The 15,977-nt window shown below is 46.6% G+C and overlaps 1 protein-coding gene across 4 annotated transcripts in view; it reads left to right on the top strand.

Annotated features, from left to right (window-relative positions):
- The window catches only part of si:zfos-2326c3.2, a 117,999-nt gene that overhangs the window by 96,149 nt on the left and 5,873 nt on the right, over positions 1–15,977 (top strand). For all 4 annotated transcript variants that reach the window (XM_073922543.1, XM_021481119.3, XM_009307764.5 and 1 more), the window contains one exon: positions 3,479–3,638. In XM_073922543.1, coding sequence (XP_073778644.1) covers positions 3,479–3,638 — 160 coding nt within the window. The remainder of the gene's footprint in view (positions 1–3,478; positions 3,639–15,977) is intronic.

Raw genomic sequence — 15,977 nt, 5'->3', positions numbered from 1 at the left:
TGTAGCTTTCCATAAGAACGTCTTCTCATCCATTCCCTCCCATACTATTGTTCATGCTTACTCTCACTCTTGTTCATTCTTTCACATTCTCACTCGCACTCCTTTTTTTCCTTCCTTTTCGTTGTATTTCACTCATAAGTTTCAAGCAAACTCTTTCTGCGCTCAAGCTGCTCTTTGCGTGGTGTAAATCTTCCTCTCCCACTTGGAAACACAATCCTTCTTGTTTGCGGTGGTGTTTTTGCGTGGCTGGCGCTCATGAGAATCCCGCGGCAGAGGATTAAGATCGCTCTGCGGCTCTGGATGCCCGTGTTGATGCTCAGGATTGTGGTGGCTCTACAGAGGGATGGCAGCACAGTGTGTGTGAATGTATTTTTGAGTCAGGCAAGTACTGTGGGAGGTGTGTGATTGTGTTAATGAAACGCATGTAAATACAATGATTGAGAATATCAATTCTACTTTTTTATGTGATGAACTTGCTTGTAAGAAGTGGTAAAAATTTTCTTATTTGCTAAGACAAAAGGTATGGCATAACTTTAAAATGATTTAGAAGTGTTGGATTTTAACATGGTCAGTCGATTGACATCTTTTTAGTTTGTGATAATGAATGAATCTTCATAATGTCAAATGCATTACAGTTAACAAGTAGGGCAGCTCTTAGTATTTTTTATTAATCTGTCATACTAATATGTGGGCGAGGCAGTGGCGCAGTAGGTAGTGTTGTCGCCTCACAGCAAGAAAGTCGCTGGGTCGCTGGTTCGAACCTTGGCTCAGTTGCCGTTTCTGTGTTGAGTTTGCATGTTCTCCCTGCCTTCGCGTGGGTTTCCTCCGGGTGCTCCGGTTTCCCCCACAGTCCAAAGACGTGGTACAGGTGAATTGGGTATGCTAAATTGTCCATAGTGTATGAGTGTGTGTGTCAATGTGTGTGTTGATGTTTCCCAGAGATGGGTTGCGGCTGGAAGGTCATCCGCTGCGTAAAAACTTGCTGGATAAGTTGGCGGTTCATTCCGCTGTGGCAACCCCAGATTAATAAAGGGACTAAGCCGACAGGAAAATGAATGAATACTAATATGTATTGCATTTAACTTGAATGATGTTTTAAATTCTCTGGTTTGTTATTGTCACATTGCAGCCAATGATCTGGGTTAAAGAAATTAAGTATTTTCTGTATCCAGAGACCTGAAAATAAATTATTGTGGCTTAGGGTGGACAGTAACTTCAATAAAACCTCTCTAAAAAGCAACTTAATTTTGCATAATTTTGCAGATGGTGGGTAAAATAAGTATTGCATGATTTTCCTAGTGATATTTCTAAAGGAGTTGTTGACATGAAATTGACCAAGATTTTGGCAAAAATCCAAACAAATAAATAAAACAAATACAAATAAAACAAAACCTTAGCATGGTATTGCAGAAAAAAATTAATTTAGCAACACATTCGCAACCAACACCCTAGTATTGTAGCTGTCACACTGCAAATTCATTCATTTATTTATTTTCTTTTTGACTTAGTCCCTTTATTAATCAGAGGTCGCCACAGTGGAATGAACCGCCAACTTATTCGGCATATGTTTTACACATCAGATGCCCTTCCAGCTGCAAACCATCACTGGGAAGCACCCATACACACTCATTCACACACACTACGAACAGTTTAGCCTACCCAATTCACCTATTGTGCATGTCTTTGGACTTGTGGGGGAAACCGGAGCCCCTGGAGGAAACTCACGCAAACACGAGGAGAACATGCAAACTCCACACAGAAATGCCAACTGACCCAGCCGAGGCTCAAACCACCGACCTTGCTGCAAAGGAGACAGCGCTACCCACTGTGCCACCGCGCTGCCTACACGGCAAATTGTTGTCATCAAAAATAATGACCTGAAGAATATTGGAGAATTTGTGAAGCATGAAACCAAGACAAAGCAGAAGACCACTAAAGGTGGTAAATAGCCAATAACAAAGACGGAAAACCAAGATGGAGCTAGTGGATATGGAGAGCAACATGGTGGAGACAGTAGGGATGGAAACCATGCTGAAACAGAGAAAATTATGGGCTTAACCTTTTACCTCCAGGACCAGAATTCAGGCAGCATACCTCACCAGTTTTGGTGCAGTTGTAGCAGACATTACCACCTCTTTGCCAGACGGGGAAGTGAAGTTGAAGTCTGTTGTTGTTGTTGTTGTTGTTGTTGTCACGCGTACTGAACAGCGGTGTTGTCACGCGCGTTCTGATCAGCGCTGTTGTCGCGCGCGTTCTGATCAGCAGTGTTGTCATGCGTGTCCTGTAAAGTGTGCGGGGGGAGGGGGGGGTGTGTGTCGTGGGGGCACTTTCTGTCCAGGACTAAAAAGGGCATGTGCACTGCACAGGTTGAGCCCTATGTGTGCACGTGCCTGATGAACAGTCTCTAAAATAAAATCTGACACGTGTCTTTTACATATATTCGGAATAAGCATGTGTAAGTAACATGAAACGTTCACATATCTATTGTGAGTTTTTTTATTTGAAATGTAGAAGGCACGGAAAGCGGCCACATAGAGAGACACTGCACTCGCTGCTGAATATTGTGGCTGTTTACAGCAGTTTGACTGATGAATATGAATTTGTTGCTAAACTGTTATTGGTGCCATTGTAAATTGTACAACATACCATTACCACTAGAAACTGTAGTGCCTGTAGCAGATCAATTTTAACATATAATAATACTTACAGGTTGTGGCTCACAATCCACAGCTTCGTCTGTTGGAGAAGTTTTAGCCAAATCCGGCACTGAACTTTAAGAGATTCTTGAAGCTGTCCTTTGTCAAGTGCTAGCTATATATTTTTTATAATTCTCTGGAACATAACAAAAATTGAACTGTAAGCACTTCTCTCTTTGTGTCGTGTCCTTTGGAAGCCCAAATACAAAAAACAGAAGCTAACATTGCTGCACGGGGTGTATGCCCGTAACCTAAAGCCCTTGTGATCTCATTGACCCGGATGTATTTTTTTGTAGTCCACAGACTTCATTCGCTGTAGGCTTTGCTAATCTAACTGCAAAACCCAATGTCTCCCTTTGCATTAAACCTTGAGCGTATTACATTCAGAGATGTTGATTAAAATATAATATCATAGTGGACCACCCCTTTATTATTTCAGCCTTATATAACAGTCAGAATAATATAACAGTATAACTTCAGACAAGTGTTTGTTCTTCCAATTCACACTATTTGCTTTTCCATTTTTGTCTTATCTACTCCTCTCTTTAAAAAAACTAACAAAACATTTTAATATACTACTCTGATGCATTTGTATCTAAAAAAAAGTGTCAGTTTTTTGCCGAAATCTTGCTACTGATGTTACATTTCACTTAAATTTTTTTTTTTTTAATTCTCAAATCCATTAATAAAGTAATAGAAATGCTGACATTGGCTGGTGGTCAATTTCCATTTATGAAGCCAGTTGCTGTTGTTGTTCTTATAACAGTCTCTGTGTGTTTCAGATCCAAGGTTTGATTCGGCCTCATGCCATCATCATCCTCCCCAGCAGCAGTGGGATGGAGCTGTTGCTGTGTTACGAGGACGAGGGCGTCTATATTGACACCTATGGCCGCATCACCAAGGAGACAGTGCTGCAGTGGGGGGAGATGCCCGCCTCTGTTGGTGAGTTTCAGTTCTTCCACTGTACAGCTGCAACATCTTTTAGTAAGAAAAACAGAACAGCTTTATCTTGTAAGTACTGTAGGCGATAAGCTTACAGTCGTGATCTATAGTTATTCCGATTTATTAACACGCTTAAATAAAGCTGCATTCTGTTCAGAATCTATACTGCATCTCTTCAGGTGCAGTTCTGTTAAAAAAGTTTTGCTTTTGAAGTTAAACTGCCCTGTTTGTAATATTATCAGACAACTTTGAATAAAAAAAGTCTTTGAATAATGGTCGAATTTTTGTCAAGTCAAAATCTTTAAAAACTAATTTTATGTATTATCAATTGCTGTTTTTGTATATTTTATTGTTATAACATTTATTTTTTTATAGAAAAGTGATATTTGTTTGTTTGTTTGTTTGTTTGTTTGTTTTGCCATAACATATCTAGAGAAGCTGAAATGGCAATAAACTCAAAACACTCTGTAATGTGTGTTATACTCGTGAGATTCTAAATCTGAAAAAACAAAACAAGTTGTTTAGAGTTCTTAGTCATCGTTCAGCCAACTCAAACATGCTGACAGATTTGTGTGTGGAGAAAGACTTTAGTGCGTCAGCTCTGGATGTGGTGATCGAATGTTAGGTTTAATTTATATAAGCATGATAACGTTTTTAAAGAGCCCATATTATACATGAAATAGGGTCATATCTTTGTTGTAAGGGTCTCCAACAACAGTTTAATATGCATGCAAGGTCAAAAAACACTTTCATGGTCTTATAATCTGCATTTATTTTTACCTAATTATCCCAGCGACTCCTGTATGAATCGTCCAGTGATTCATTTGTTCCCAAACCCCTCCTTAGCGCGAAGCTAATCTGCGCTGATTGGACCAATGACAGTCTGTTGCGATTGGTCGACTGCCTTCAGTCAGAGTGAAATGCCAAACAGCTAATCAGCAATATAAAAGTAATCACAGTTCATACACGCTCGATAGTGTAGGCGTGGAGTTTAGCTGCCAGTGGGTCAATGTAAATACAGACTATGGACTTGAAAATACAGACGACTAACTATTTTATTGAGCAAAAACTCCAAAAGCAGTTGAGGAGATCTCCTAGCTTCTCACTCTGCTCTTTTCACAGACACACACACACACACACATATTGCACAAACACACACACACTTAACCCTGCTCCGGACGACAACGCGCGCGCGCACACACACACACCTCCGGACGACAGCGCGCGCGCACACAGACACACACACTACTCCTCGTCCACGGAGCTCCGTTAACGCAGCACGCGTCGCGTTTTTAACGTGACTTTGCACGCGATAAGAGAATAAAGCCAGTTAACCTGATATAGTACACGCGGTTACAAGTAACAAATCACAACTAAATACATTTGCAAGCTAGAGTCAACGAGGCAACTTTAATCGCACGTACTTACACTTGAGAAATGGAGGAAGAAAAATCCTGACGTCCATCAATAAGTTACTCTTTACTGATCCTTCCTTTAACAAACGCTGATGAAGTATTCTTTGTAGCATGTAGCTTCCAGAAGTTTCCAGAAGTTTCCAACTGCTTGGCTATAATGCTGAGGTTTCATGTTTGGGTAGAGACTCAATATATCCATCTGCAGTGTGACTTCAATCGACCGGCATGTTTGTGTGTGTGTGTGTGTTTGTGGGTGTGTGTTTGTGTGTGTGTCTGAGTTTCTGCGTCAGAGGGCGGGGCCTCAGGTTTGAAATCTCCCGGGTTTGCGCGTGCACGTGAATAACTTGGTTTCGTTCGTACGTCATGGCAAAACACCTAATGAATCGGTATCAAGGCGACTCGTTTGAAGCACTATGAGTCGACTCTTTTATAGATGAATCAACCGTTTTAAACACTGTACACTAACAGATTTAAGCCTTAACTGGATACTTCACTTCACTTAGAGCTGTGTTACACACTACATGGAGGGGAATTTTCAAAAACCCATAATATGGGCTCTTTAAAAAGCACACTCTAAGATTATCACCACACCACAACTTAAATTATATTGTTGGAATCACATTGACATCTAAAAGTAGCAGAATTATAAAATAATTAATTATTTAAGTAATATGTGTTTTCTATATGAATATACACTCACCGGCCACTTTATTAGGTACACCTTACTAGTACCGGGTTCCCTTTCGCCTTCAGAACTGCCTTAATCCTTCGTGGGATAGATTCAACAAGGTACTGGAAAATTCCTTATAAATTTTGTCCGTATTGACATGATAGCATTAAACAGTTACTGCAGATTTGTCGGCTGCACATCCATGATGCGAATCTTCCGTTCCACAACATCCCAAAGGTCCTCTATTGGATTGAGATCTGGTAACTGAGGAGGCCATTTGAGTACAGTGAACTCATTGTCGTGTTCAAGAAACCAGTCTGAGATTATTCACACTTCATGACATGGTGCATTATTCTGCTGGAAGTAGCCATCAGAAGATGGGTACACTGTGTGTCAAATAGGGTGGACATGGTCAGCAACAATGCTCAGGTAGGCTGTGGCGTTGACATGATGATCATTTGGTACTAATGGGCCCAAAGTGGCCAAAGAAAATATCCCCCACACCACTACACCACCAGCCTGAACCGTTGATACAAGGCAGGATGGATCCAGGCTTTCATGTTGTTGATGCCAAATTCAGACCCAACCATTTAAATGTCACAGGAGAAATTGAGACTCATCAGACCAGGCAACGTTTTTCCAATCGTCTATTGTCAAATTTTGATAAGCCTGTGCAAATTGTAGCCTCAATTTCCTGTCCTTAGCTGACAGGAGTGACAGTTCAAAGTCACTTAAATCACCTTTCTTCCTCATTCTGATGCTCTGTGTGAACTGCAGCAGATCGTCTTGACCATGTCTACATGCCTAAATGCATTGAGTTGCTGCCATGTGATTGGCTGATTAGAAATTAGCGTTTTCAAGCAGTTGGACATGTGTAACTAATAAAGTGGCTCTATTATGGATAATTATTATCCAATTACAATCCATTATTATAGATTGATTTTGGGAGTTCCAACAGTCTGACATTTATGCACAGTCAAAAACATTCATTGTCTTATAATATGTGATTGTTTTTTATTTTTAGTTGCTATACTTCTGTGATTGGTCTGATGACCCAGTCTGTCGTTATTAGTGCAGCCCATTATGGCTTATCAAGCAGCCATGATACAGTAAATGTACAGTTGAAGTCATTTTAAGAGCAATATTATTAGCCCAACGTTCTAAGAACGAACCATCTTTATGCAATGACTTGCCTAATTGACCAAATTAACCCAGTTAAGCCCTTAAATTGCACTTTAAGCTGAATACTAGCTTCTTGAAAATATCTAGTAAAACACTGTGTACTGTGGCAAAGATAAAAAATTTGTTATCAAAACTGTTATGTTTACAAATGTGTTGAAAATCTTTGCATTAAACAGAAATTGGGGAAATAAATATATCATTGGGTTAATAATTCTGACTTCAACTGTAATTATACTGACCAAATCATGAACATATTGATAACAAATTGCAGTTTGTACACCAGTATTTGTATTCCTCTACTCTTCATCATAACTCCAAGTACTGCTTAAGCAATTGAAATTGATAAGTTTTATAGCGCAGCGCTTTCTGCGTCCATCGTGAAAACTGCTAGCCGGTTAACCTAAGACCTACAAGCTGTGACGAGCAAACAATACACACACAACTAAATACCTATTTTTCATGCTACAGAGAACAAAAAGGCAAATTTTTTTTATATCTGTAAGCTGAGAAAATATGATATATATTTCCTTCTATGCTAATAAAGGACTACTGAGACATTCCAAGCATGGGATGGGTCCTCCTGGTGAGGCAGAGTTCCTCACAGCTCCGATACACATCTCTGCCATTTGCTTACAGTAACCATGTGCTCTTCACCATACACAATTCATCTGCTCGTGTTCTTCTTTGAGATAACTTTGTCATGTTTGGTGTCATTTGACAGTTTATGACTTCAGTGTTGTAGTGATGAAATCAACAGAGACATCGATTAATTGTGTTTCAATCTACAATATATTTACTATTGTTGGGTCATGGCCTGAGGAGAGTATGTTAATGTTCTTCTCCCCCACTTCATCTCTTCAACTTTGTTCTCACGTTCAGCTGGTTTTGGGGGTTGGTTTTCACTTATGTTTGACAATGCTTTGCACAGGGTATAATAAGGAAAGGTAACTGTTGATCGGGGAGAATGGCTTTTACTCTGCATCTCCCGCACACTGGTGCGTAGCCTCATATGCTAACAAAGGCAGTTTCACTGTCTTTGTTGCTCAGCAGTGCAGATGTTACAGCTAATTTCTTTATACAGTATCTTAGTTTGTTTCATTCTAATGTCTGTATATTTGATCATGTAACTTAATAAACAACTTTGCCTGCTTTAAGACGTAGAGATTCTTTCTCTTTATCAATGATGATAACAACTTTAATGGAGTCAGATTAATTACAATGGAGTCAGATAAATAATGGATTTAAACACGCCATCCTTCAACTGCTTTCTGTTTCCGACTATTGGTTCAGAATAGCAGCGTAAGTTTCAAGCCTTACATATCACATGTACAGGTTGTAATTTAGAGCAAGAAGAAGCTGGTCCAAATAAACTGTGTACTGACAAAGTCCCTGTCAAGGCCTGACAAAATCACATCAGAAGTCAATAGCCGTGTTTCCACTGTCAGACTAGTAGCTCGCAGCGCGTCACGCAAACCCTGCCCCCAGAGCATCCCTCGAATCAAACGTCTCACAACCCACCCAGTTCAGCGGGAATCAGGCAGATAAAGCACACCATCGCATCCTCACCAAACCATTAAAATGAAGACAACCGACACAAACAAATGACCCGTAACGTTCGAGGTTACTAAAGTAACCCTTCGTTCCCCGAGGAGGGGAACGGAAGCACTATAAGTGGATTTGATTGTAAAATCCACGCATTGGGAGGTTCGGTTCAGAAGCTACTCGTCTGAAAGAGTATTGAACGGGCCAATTAAGAATGAATTGGCAGCGCAAGCCTGCGCAGGTGAGCGGCATAAGCAATCAACTGAGTATATAAGCTCACCTGGCGCCAGCAGACGCTATCCTTTTTAAGCTGAAGAGACTTTCAACAGCTAAGGGACAGTCATTATGGCGACGGAGTATAGTGCTTCCGTTCCCCTCCTCGGGGAACGAAGGGTTACTTTGGTAACCTCGAACGTTCCCCTTCGGGGGGAACTTCAGCACTATAAGTGGATTTGATTGTAAAATCCACGCATTGGGAGCCCATTGAAAGCGCCATAATGACTGCACCTTACCAACACCCCCGATGAGGAGATAGTGAAGCAAGCGTGACGCACCCACATCATGGGGGGCGCGGTCCTCCAACGTGTCCCTGGCCCTAATTTATCCTACTTCAACAGAAGTTTTACGGATTTATATATATTTTTTGGGAAGTCGTGAGCATCTAGATAATTCTAGGAAAATACGACAGTACGTTGGGAAGCGTGCAATCCCGATAGGGAGGACGCTGCGGAGGCCATCCGTTACCCAAGGGGGGATAGATGGCAGAATTTACATATGGACTAGCCCTAAAAAGGGGGAGTACGCATAGCAAAAGAGTGGTTAGCGGGGAGGGAAGACACGGGTCCGCCCAGGGGGGGGGGACTTAACCGTGGCTGAATAAGCATATGGGATCGCCTAGTGGGGACCACGCATAGCAGGCACCTTTACCCAAAACGCGGGCTGACCAGCGGGCAGACCTACAACGTAGTGGGCCAGCAAGTGACTCCTCCGCTGAGTCAGTGCTGGGGGCCACGGAGGAATCTGCAGGGCTCACCTGACGGGGAACTTTACTGACAGATAAAAAGGCGCACGTATCTCCGTGTTAGGGAAAATGGCGCAGCAAGCGTGTTTCAACACCCTACCGAATTGTTTCCTCAATCACCAAGGGTTACCTAATACCCTTGAGGAAACCGGCTCCACTCGCAGATTGTAAAACCTTGCAAATGTGTTGGGTGTTACCCAGCCCGCAGCTCTACAGATGTCTGTTAGAGGGGCGCCGCGTGCGCGCGCTCGAGAGGATGCGAAGCTCCGAGTGGAGTGCGCACGCGCTCTCGGGGGACGCGGCTCATCTCGGCTCTGATAGTGAAAGAAAGGCATCCACAATCTAGTGGGAACTTATTTCGGTACGGCACTTCCCTGCTGCCGACCGCTATAACAGACGAAGAGCTGCTCAGATGATCTAAACTCTGAGTGCGGTCCGGATAATACGCAAAACGCGAACTGGACAATAAGAAGGGCTGGGTCTGCCTCCTCCGAGGGCAGCGCTTGCAGGCTCACTACCTCATATTAAAACGGAGTGGTAGGAACCTTGGGCACATATCGCGGGCGGGGTCTCAGGACGTGAGAGAAGCCAGCCCAATTACAGGCACGAGTCACTGACCGAAAAATGCCTCCGGGTCCCCGACCCTCTAATCGATATCAACGCGACCAGCAGAACTGTCTTCAGGGACAGAAAAATACTGAGTCGAGGATCGAAGGGATCTGACGCGGCTTGTGTAGCGAGGGCGAGATCCTAAGAGGGCATGAGAGGGGGCGGGGTTAACGCCCCTGAGGAACCGGATGATGAGGTTATGCGTTCCCACGGTGCTGCCAGCCACCGCGTTATAAGAGCGGAGATGGCAGCCACGTAACCTTGAGTGTGGAGGGCGACAGCCTGCTCTCCAACTTCTCTCGGCGTAAAGAAAGCACAACGCTGATCTGGCAAATTACGGGGGTCTTCTCAGCGAGAGACACACCATTCAGTGAATAGACTTCACGTCAGGGCATAGGCGCGCTCGGGGAGGGGGCTCTAGCCCGAGTGACGGTATTAGCCACCGCAATCGGAGGTTACCTAAGTCTTCCTCGCGTCTAAAAATCTCTTCAAAGATCGGCGAGGGTGCCAGGTGGTGCCCTGTCCCTGAGAGAGTAGGTGCTCTCTCGAAGGGACTGCCAGGGGAGGGCTATCGCGAGGGAGAGCTCTGACATCCAGGTCCGGTTGAGCCAGAGGGGCGCAACCAGCAAACTGTTCCTCGTCCTCCCTGACCTTGCACAGTAACTGCGCGAGCAGGCTCACTGGGGGAAACGCGTATTGCGCGTGCCCCGAGGCCAGCTGTAAGCCAGTGCATCCGTGCCGAGAGCACTCGGTCAGGGAAAGAACAACTGGCAATGAGCGATCTCGGGGGAAGCAACAGATCGATCTGGGCTTCCCCGAATCGCGCCCATATCAGCTGAACAGACTCGGGGTGGAGTCTCCATTCTCCAGGACGCAAGGCTGCCGTGAGAGCGCATCGGCTGCACGGTTGAGCTTGCCTGAATATGAATGGCGTGCAGCGATTTCAGCTGCGGATGACTCCAGAGGAGCAGACGGCGGGCGAGCTGAGACATGCGGCGAGAGCGCATACCCCCTATACGGCTGATATACGCCACCGCCGCCGTACTGTCCGTCCTGACCAGCACGTGTTGCCGCTCCAACACCGGAAAAAAACGGTGGAGAGCGAGGAACACTGCCAACAGCTCCAGGCGATATGCCAATGCAACTGGGTACCTTTCCACAGGTCCGCAGCCGCATGCCCGCAACGCACAGCCCCCCAGCCCGTGTTGGAAGCGTCTGCTGAAACGACAACAAGACTGGACGCCTGTTCTAGAGACACCCAGGCCTGTAGGAACGAGGGGTCGCTCCAAGGCTGAGGGCGCGGCGACACAGCGCAGTAACAGAGACTCGGTGTGCGCGCGCGTGCCATGCGCGTCTGGGGACTCGATCGTGAAGCCAGTGCTGAAGTGGTCTCATATAGAATAATCCGAGCGGCATGAAGCGGCTGCGGATGCCATATGCCCCAGGAGCCTCTGAAATAGTTTCAGTGGGACCACTATTTTACTGTCGAGCTCTCTCAGACAGTACAGCATCAGCTGAGCGCGCTCTCCGGAGAGGCGCGCTGCCATGGTGACCGAGTCCAGCTCCAGCCCGAGAGAAGAGATCCTCTGCACGGGGGCGAGTTTGCTCTTTTCTCGGTTGACCTGAAACCCCCACAGGTGGAAGTGCCAGAGCACTTTGTCTCTGTGCATAATCAACTCTGTGCATAATCAAGAGAGGGCAAAATTCAGCCAGTCGTAAAGAAATTGAGTATGCAGATGCCCGCGAGCCGAAGGGGCGCTGAGGCACCCTCCGCGGGCTTGGTGAGGACCCGCGGAGACAGAGAGAGCCCGAAGGGGAGGGCTTTGTATTGCCAAGCTCGACCTTCAAACGCAAACCGCAGAACTGTCGGTGGCGAGGAAGAGTGGAGACATGGAAATACGCGTCCATCAGGTCTAATGCTGCAGACCAACCCAGAGGACGAACGCACCGGAGGATGCGCTTCTGCGTGAGCATTCTGAACGGCAGCTTGTGCAGGCAGCGGTTCAAAACGCGCTGATCTAGGATTGGCCGTGACCCACCGCTCTTTTTGGGCACGATGAAGCGTGGGCTGTAAAACCCGCTCTCCATCTCGGCTGGAGGGAGCGGCTCGATTGCATCCTTCGCCAGGAGGACAGCAATCTCCTCTCACAAGACAGGGGCGGACAGAGGGCTGACCCTGGTGAATACACACCCGTGACTTGGGGGGCCGTTTCGCGAACTGAATCGCATAGCCGAGTCTGATTGTGCGTATGAGCCACCGCGAAGAGCTGGCCCGCGCTAACCAGGCAGGCAGAGCTCTCGCTAATGGACTCATCGCTACAATCGCTGACGTACCAGCAGTGGGGCAGCGCGGAGTGGGTGTGCTGATCCGGGAAGCTCGCGGGTCCCACGGAAAAGCTGGAGGTGAGATATTTGCTCTCACTCCAAACCCGAGCTCCGGAGGGGAGGCTCGAGGGGTGGGAGAAAGGAGACCGTCCTCCCAGCGCTCGTGAGCCACTGGCGAAACGCACCGAATCTGCAAGCTAGAAAGTATAGCGTCCCAGACTGGCAGATTTCGGGCTGTCACATCTGGGGAAGTGAAAAGTGCCCTTTCATAATGTTTTCATGGCAGTAAAAAGTGCCGTTGAAAATGGGGCCCCGCCCTCCAGCGGGGAAAGAGCAAGTTCCCTCTTCTCCAGATGGCCTGTCCCAGGGGCGCTTCGCGGTCCGTTGCCGGACTTAGCGGCGTTCTGGGCAGGGGGGCTGCCTGCTTCCGAGGTGCCCGACGCGCTCGCTTCGCCAGAGGCGTGTGCGGGGGCGGAGCAGCTCTCGTAGGCGGGCGCCTTCGGCGAGGAGCAGGTATGAATGGCACGGCGGGCGGAGCGGGCTACAGACAGCCGATAAGACATCACCCACCAACTGCTCTCTCACCGCCTTGAATTCCTGGGTGAATTCACAGACAGTGTCGCCGAACCTGGCTGGGGATATGGGGAAGTCAAGAAAGCGGACTTTGTCGACTTTGCGCATATCAGCCAGGGGTGGCGCTCCTGGACCACTAATGTGGACATCGTCCTCCCCAACGCACACGCAGCGGACTCAGTAGTCCGAAGAGCTAAGTCGGCGGCGGTGCGAAGCTCGTAAGCCTGGGTTGGACCCACCCTCGTGCAGCTCGGCCAGCGCCTGCGCTTGGTAGCGCTGGTAGGTGGCTATCGCATGCAAGGCGGAAGCAGCCTGGCCCGCAGCTATGTAAGCTCTAGCTCCGAGGGAGGTAGATAACTTACAGGCTTTGGATGGGAGACGAGGCGGACCCCGCCAAGAAGAGGCGCCGCGCGGATTTACCGCCATCGCGCACTCAACCTGAGGAATCGCCACATACCCCCTGGCTGTTTCACCGTCAAGAGTGGTTAGGGTGGAGGAACACGCAGCACGAGCAGAAAAAAGTGCTTTACAAGACCGCGTGAGCCTACTGTGCACCTCCGGGAAGAAGGGAACGCCCCTCTAGTCGGTCCGGCCGCGGAGCTGGGGGATAAACCATCTCCAACCCACGGCCGAAGCAGCCCGGGAAAGCACGGCTAACATGTCCGTTTCAGGATCCGTAGTGACAGCGCTCACCAGCCCGAAGGGGGCGAGCGGGTCTGGATCATCATCGGACAATGAAAGCCCACCCTCCGATGCCGCGGTGGACATCTGGTCTCCGGTGTCATCGGGCGTAAGGGCTACCATCTGTTAGACGGATCGCTTCCCCCGCCCGAAGCTTGGATGGAGCGCTTAGAGGAGCGGGAGGTCCGCGGGCCCGTGGGCGACGGATTATCTCTCGCTGAAACCCTCAGATCTGCCCGAGTGCCCGCTGCAGAGCAGGGGACAACTGGGGTGGTTCGCCCTTTTGCAAAGGCTAACCGCGATCTTGCGCAACAGTCATGGCATCGCAATGACGACATGAACTGCCCGCGAGCAGCGCATTAACATGCTGGACCCCCAGACATGCAACGCAGTGCCCGCGCCCATCATCCGAGGACAGGAAACCACCGCATCCAGAAACGCACAGTCGGAGCGCCGTCCTGATAAGGACGTGCTGCACGACTGTGTTGCTCTTTCTGTGAAGTTTGCAACTTTATACGCACCGCTCTGGAGGACCGGACCCAAAGAACGCCAGGCAAGGGAGAAACCCAGCTCGACCGTCTGCCACTGCGTGTACACACTCTGGACCGGGAGAATGCTCTCGTTCGCTCAGAATCGCTGGTCACAGCAGGAGGAACCCTCATCGACTCGATCAGAAAGTCTCTGAAGCGAAAAGGATAGCGTCTGCTGGCGCCAGGTGAGCTTATATACTCAGTTGATTGCTTATGCCGCTCACCTGCGCAGGCTTGCGCTGCCAATTCATTCTTAATTGGCCCGTTCAATACTCTTTCAGACGAGTAGCTTCTGAACCGAACCTCCCAATGCGTGGATTTTACAATCAAATCCACTTATAGTGCTGAAGTTCCCCCCGAAGGGGAACTGTACAGCATTACATTATCTGTTTATACACACAGGCCTGTGTGTTTCATTCATCATATTCATTTATTCGCCTACCCACTGTTGGCATCGTGCATCGAATGATCTCGCCACTAACGGAGGGATGACCCTGCGCAGTGAGCGCACCCATCCATAATATAAAACCACAGAAATTCTCTGGTAATAACTGTAAAGCGGCGCTGCACAGGGACTGGGTGACAAAAAAAAAATAGCCTAGTTTTTGCTTTCACTCACCCCAAAAAAATGCTGTTTGCACGATTTGATTAATATCAAAATATAATAATATTTTAAACCTCCTCCGGTGTTTATTGTTTTTAAAAAAAATATCTAAAATATTTTCTTCAGAGTGGCCTTTGTAAAATGAAAGTTTAATATGGCTTTAAAACAGTTTGACCTAAATTGTTATAATTAGCTTTTGTTTGTTTTATATTGGTTTATTTATTTAATGTGGTTTTATTATATCTGATATTTGTAATTCTTTAAATTATTTCAATATAGCCTAGTTTAGGCTATTTTATCAAGATATGACACTATTGTTTTGAGTCTACAAAAGTGGACATGTCATTTGTAAAGTTTCGTATCTTTCTGTTGTATTCATAATCGTGTATAACCTCTAAAATAAAAAGAAAAAAGAGAGAAACCCAGCCGCTCGCGGCATCATGGGCACATGTCATGCACAAACACCCCTTTTAAACTTAACAAAAACTCTCGACAATCTGTACTGGCTGCTGTGTCTGTAATTTGGTGCAAAGATTATTATGGGTTATTGAGGAGGAGGGCGCAGCAATGTCACTAATGTATTTTATGCAACAGCCTTACATTTAAAAGGGAAACATAAGGGCGGTCATAAGCAAAAATCTGTTTTCTTTCCCTTATTTATTTATTTATTTATTTATTTGTTTGACGCATGTACTCGTCTGCGATCAGAAAACTAGTGTAATGACGGTAAGTCATCTTTACCAGACTCGAGCAAAGTCCGCCTCTCCTTTCACTCCACCCCGAAGCCCCAGCTGGCCCTCTTTGACCCAAGGTATTTGGCGGGCCGAAAAAGGCTGGCCGCTGGCCCCGAGAAAGCCCCGCTTTGGCCCGATCAAGCCCCGGAAGTGACAGTGAAGACGCGACTGACTTTGGCTCGCCCTGGCTTGCTCGCTTTAAGCGCGATAGTGGATAATGGTGCTGATCTTTCTTTTAATAACAATCAGTGTGCAAATACTGTAAGTCACTGTAGCAGTCATCAGAATAATGACAGGAACACACCACAAAGTCTGGAATACTAAGTTTTTTTAATGCAGTAAAAGAAAATCCCTTACAGTGCCGAGAATCTCCATGTCTCAATCCCATCTCCCACAATCTGCTACAGTGTTTGAGTGGGAAGGGTGGTTCAAGTTTAAGCAATGTTTCACTCA

The sequence above is a fragment of the Danio rerio genome, chromosome 14 (genome assembly GCF_049306965.1).
Source record: "Danio rerio strain Tuebingen ecotype United States chromosome 14, GRCz12tu, whole genome shotgun sequence".
Classification (NCBI taxonomy): Eukaryota; Metazoa; Chordata; class Actinopteri; order Cypriniformes; family Danionidae; genus Danio; species Danio rerio.
This window is presented reverse-complemented; position numbering and strand designations above follow the sequence as displayed.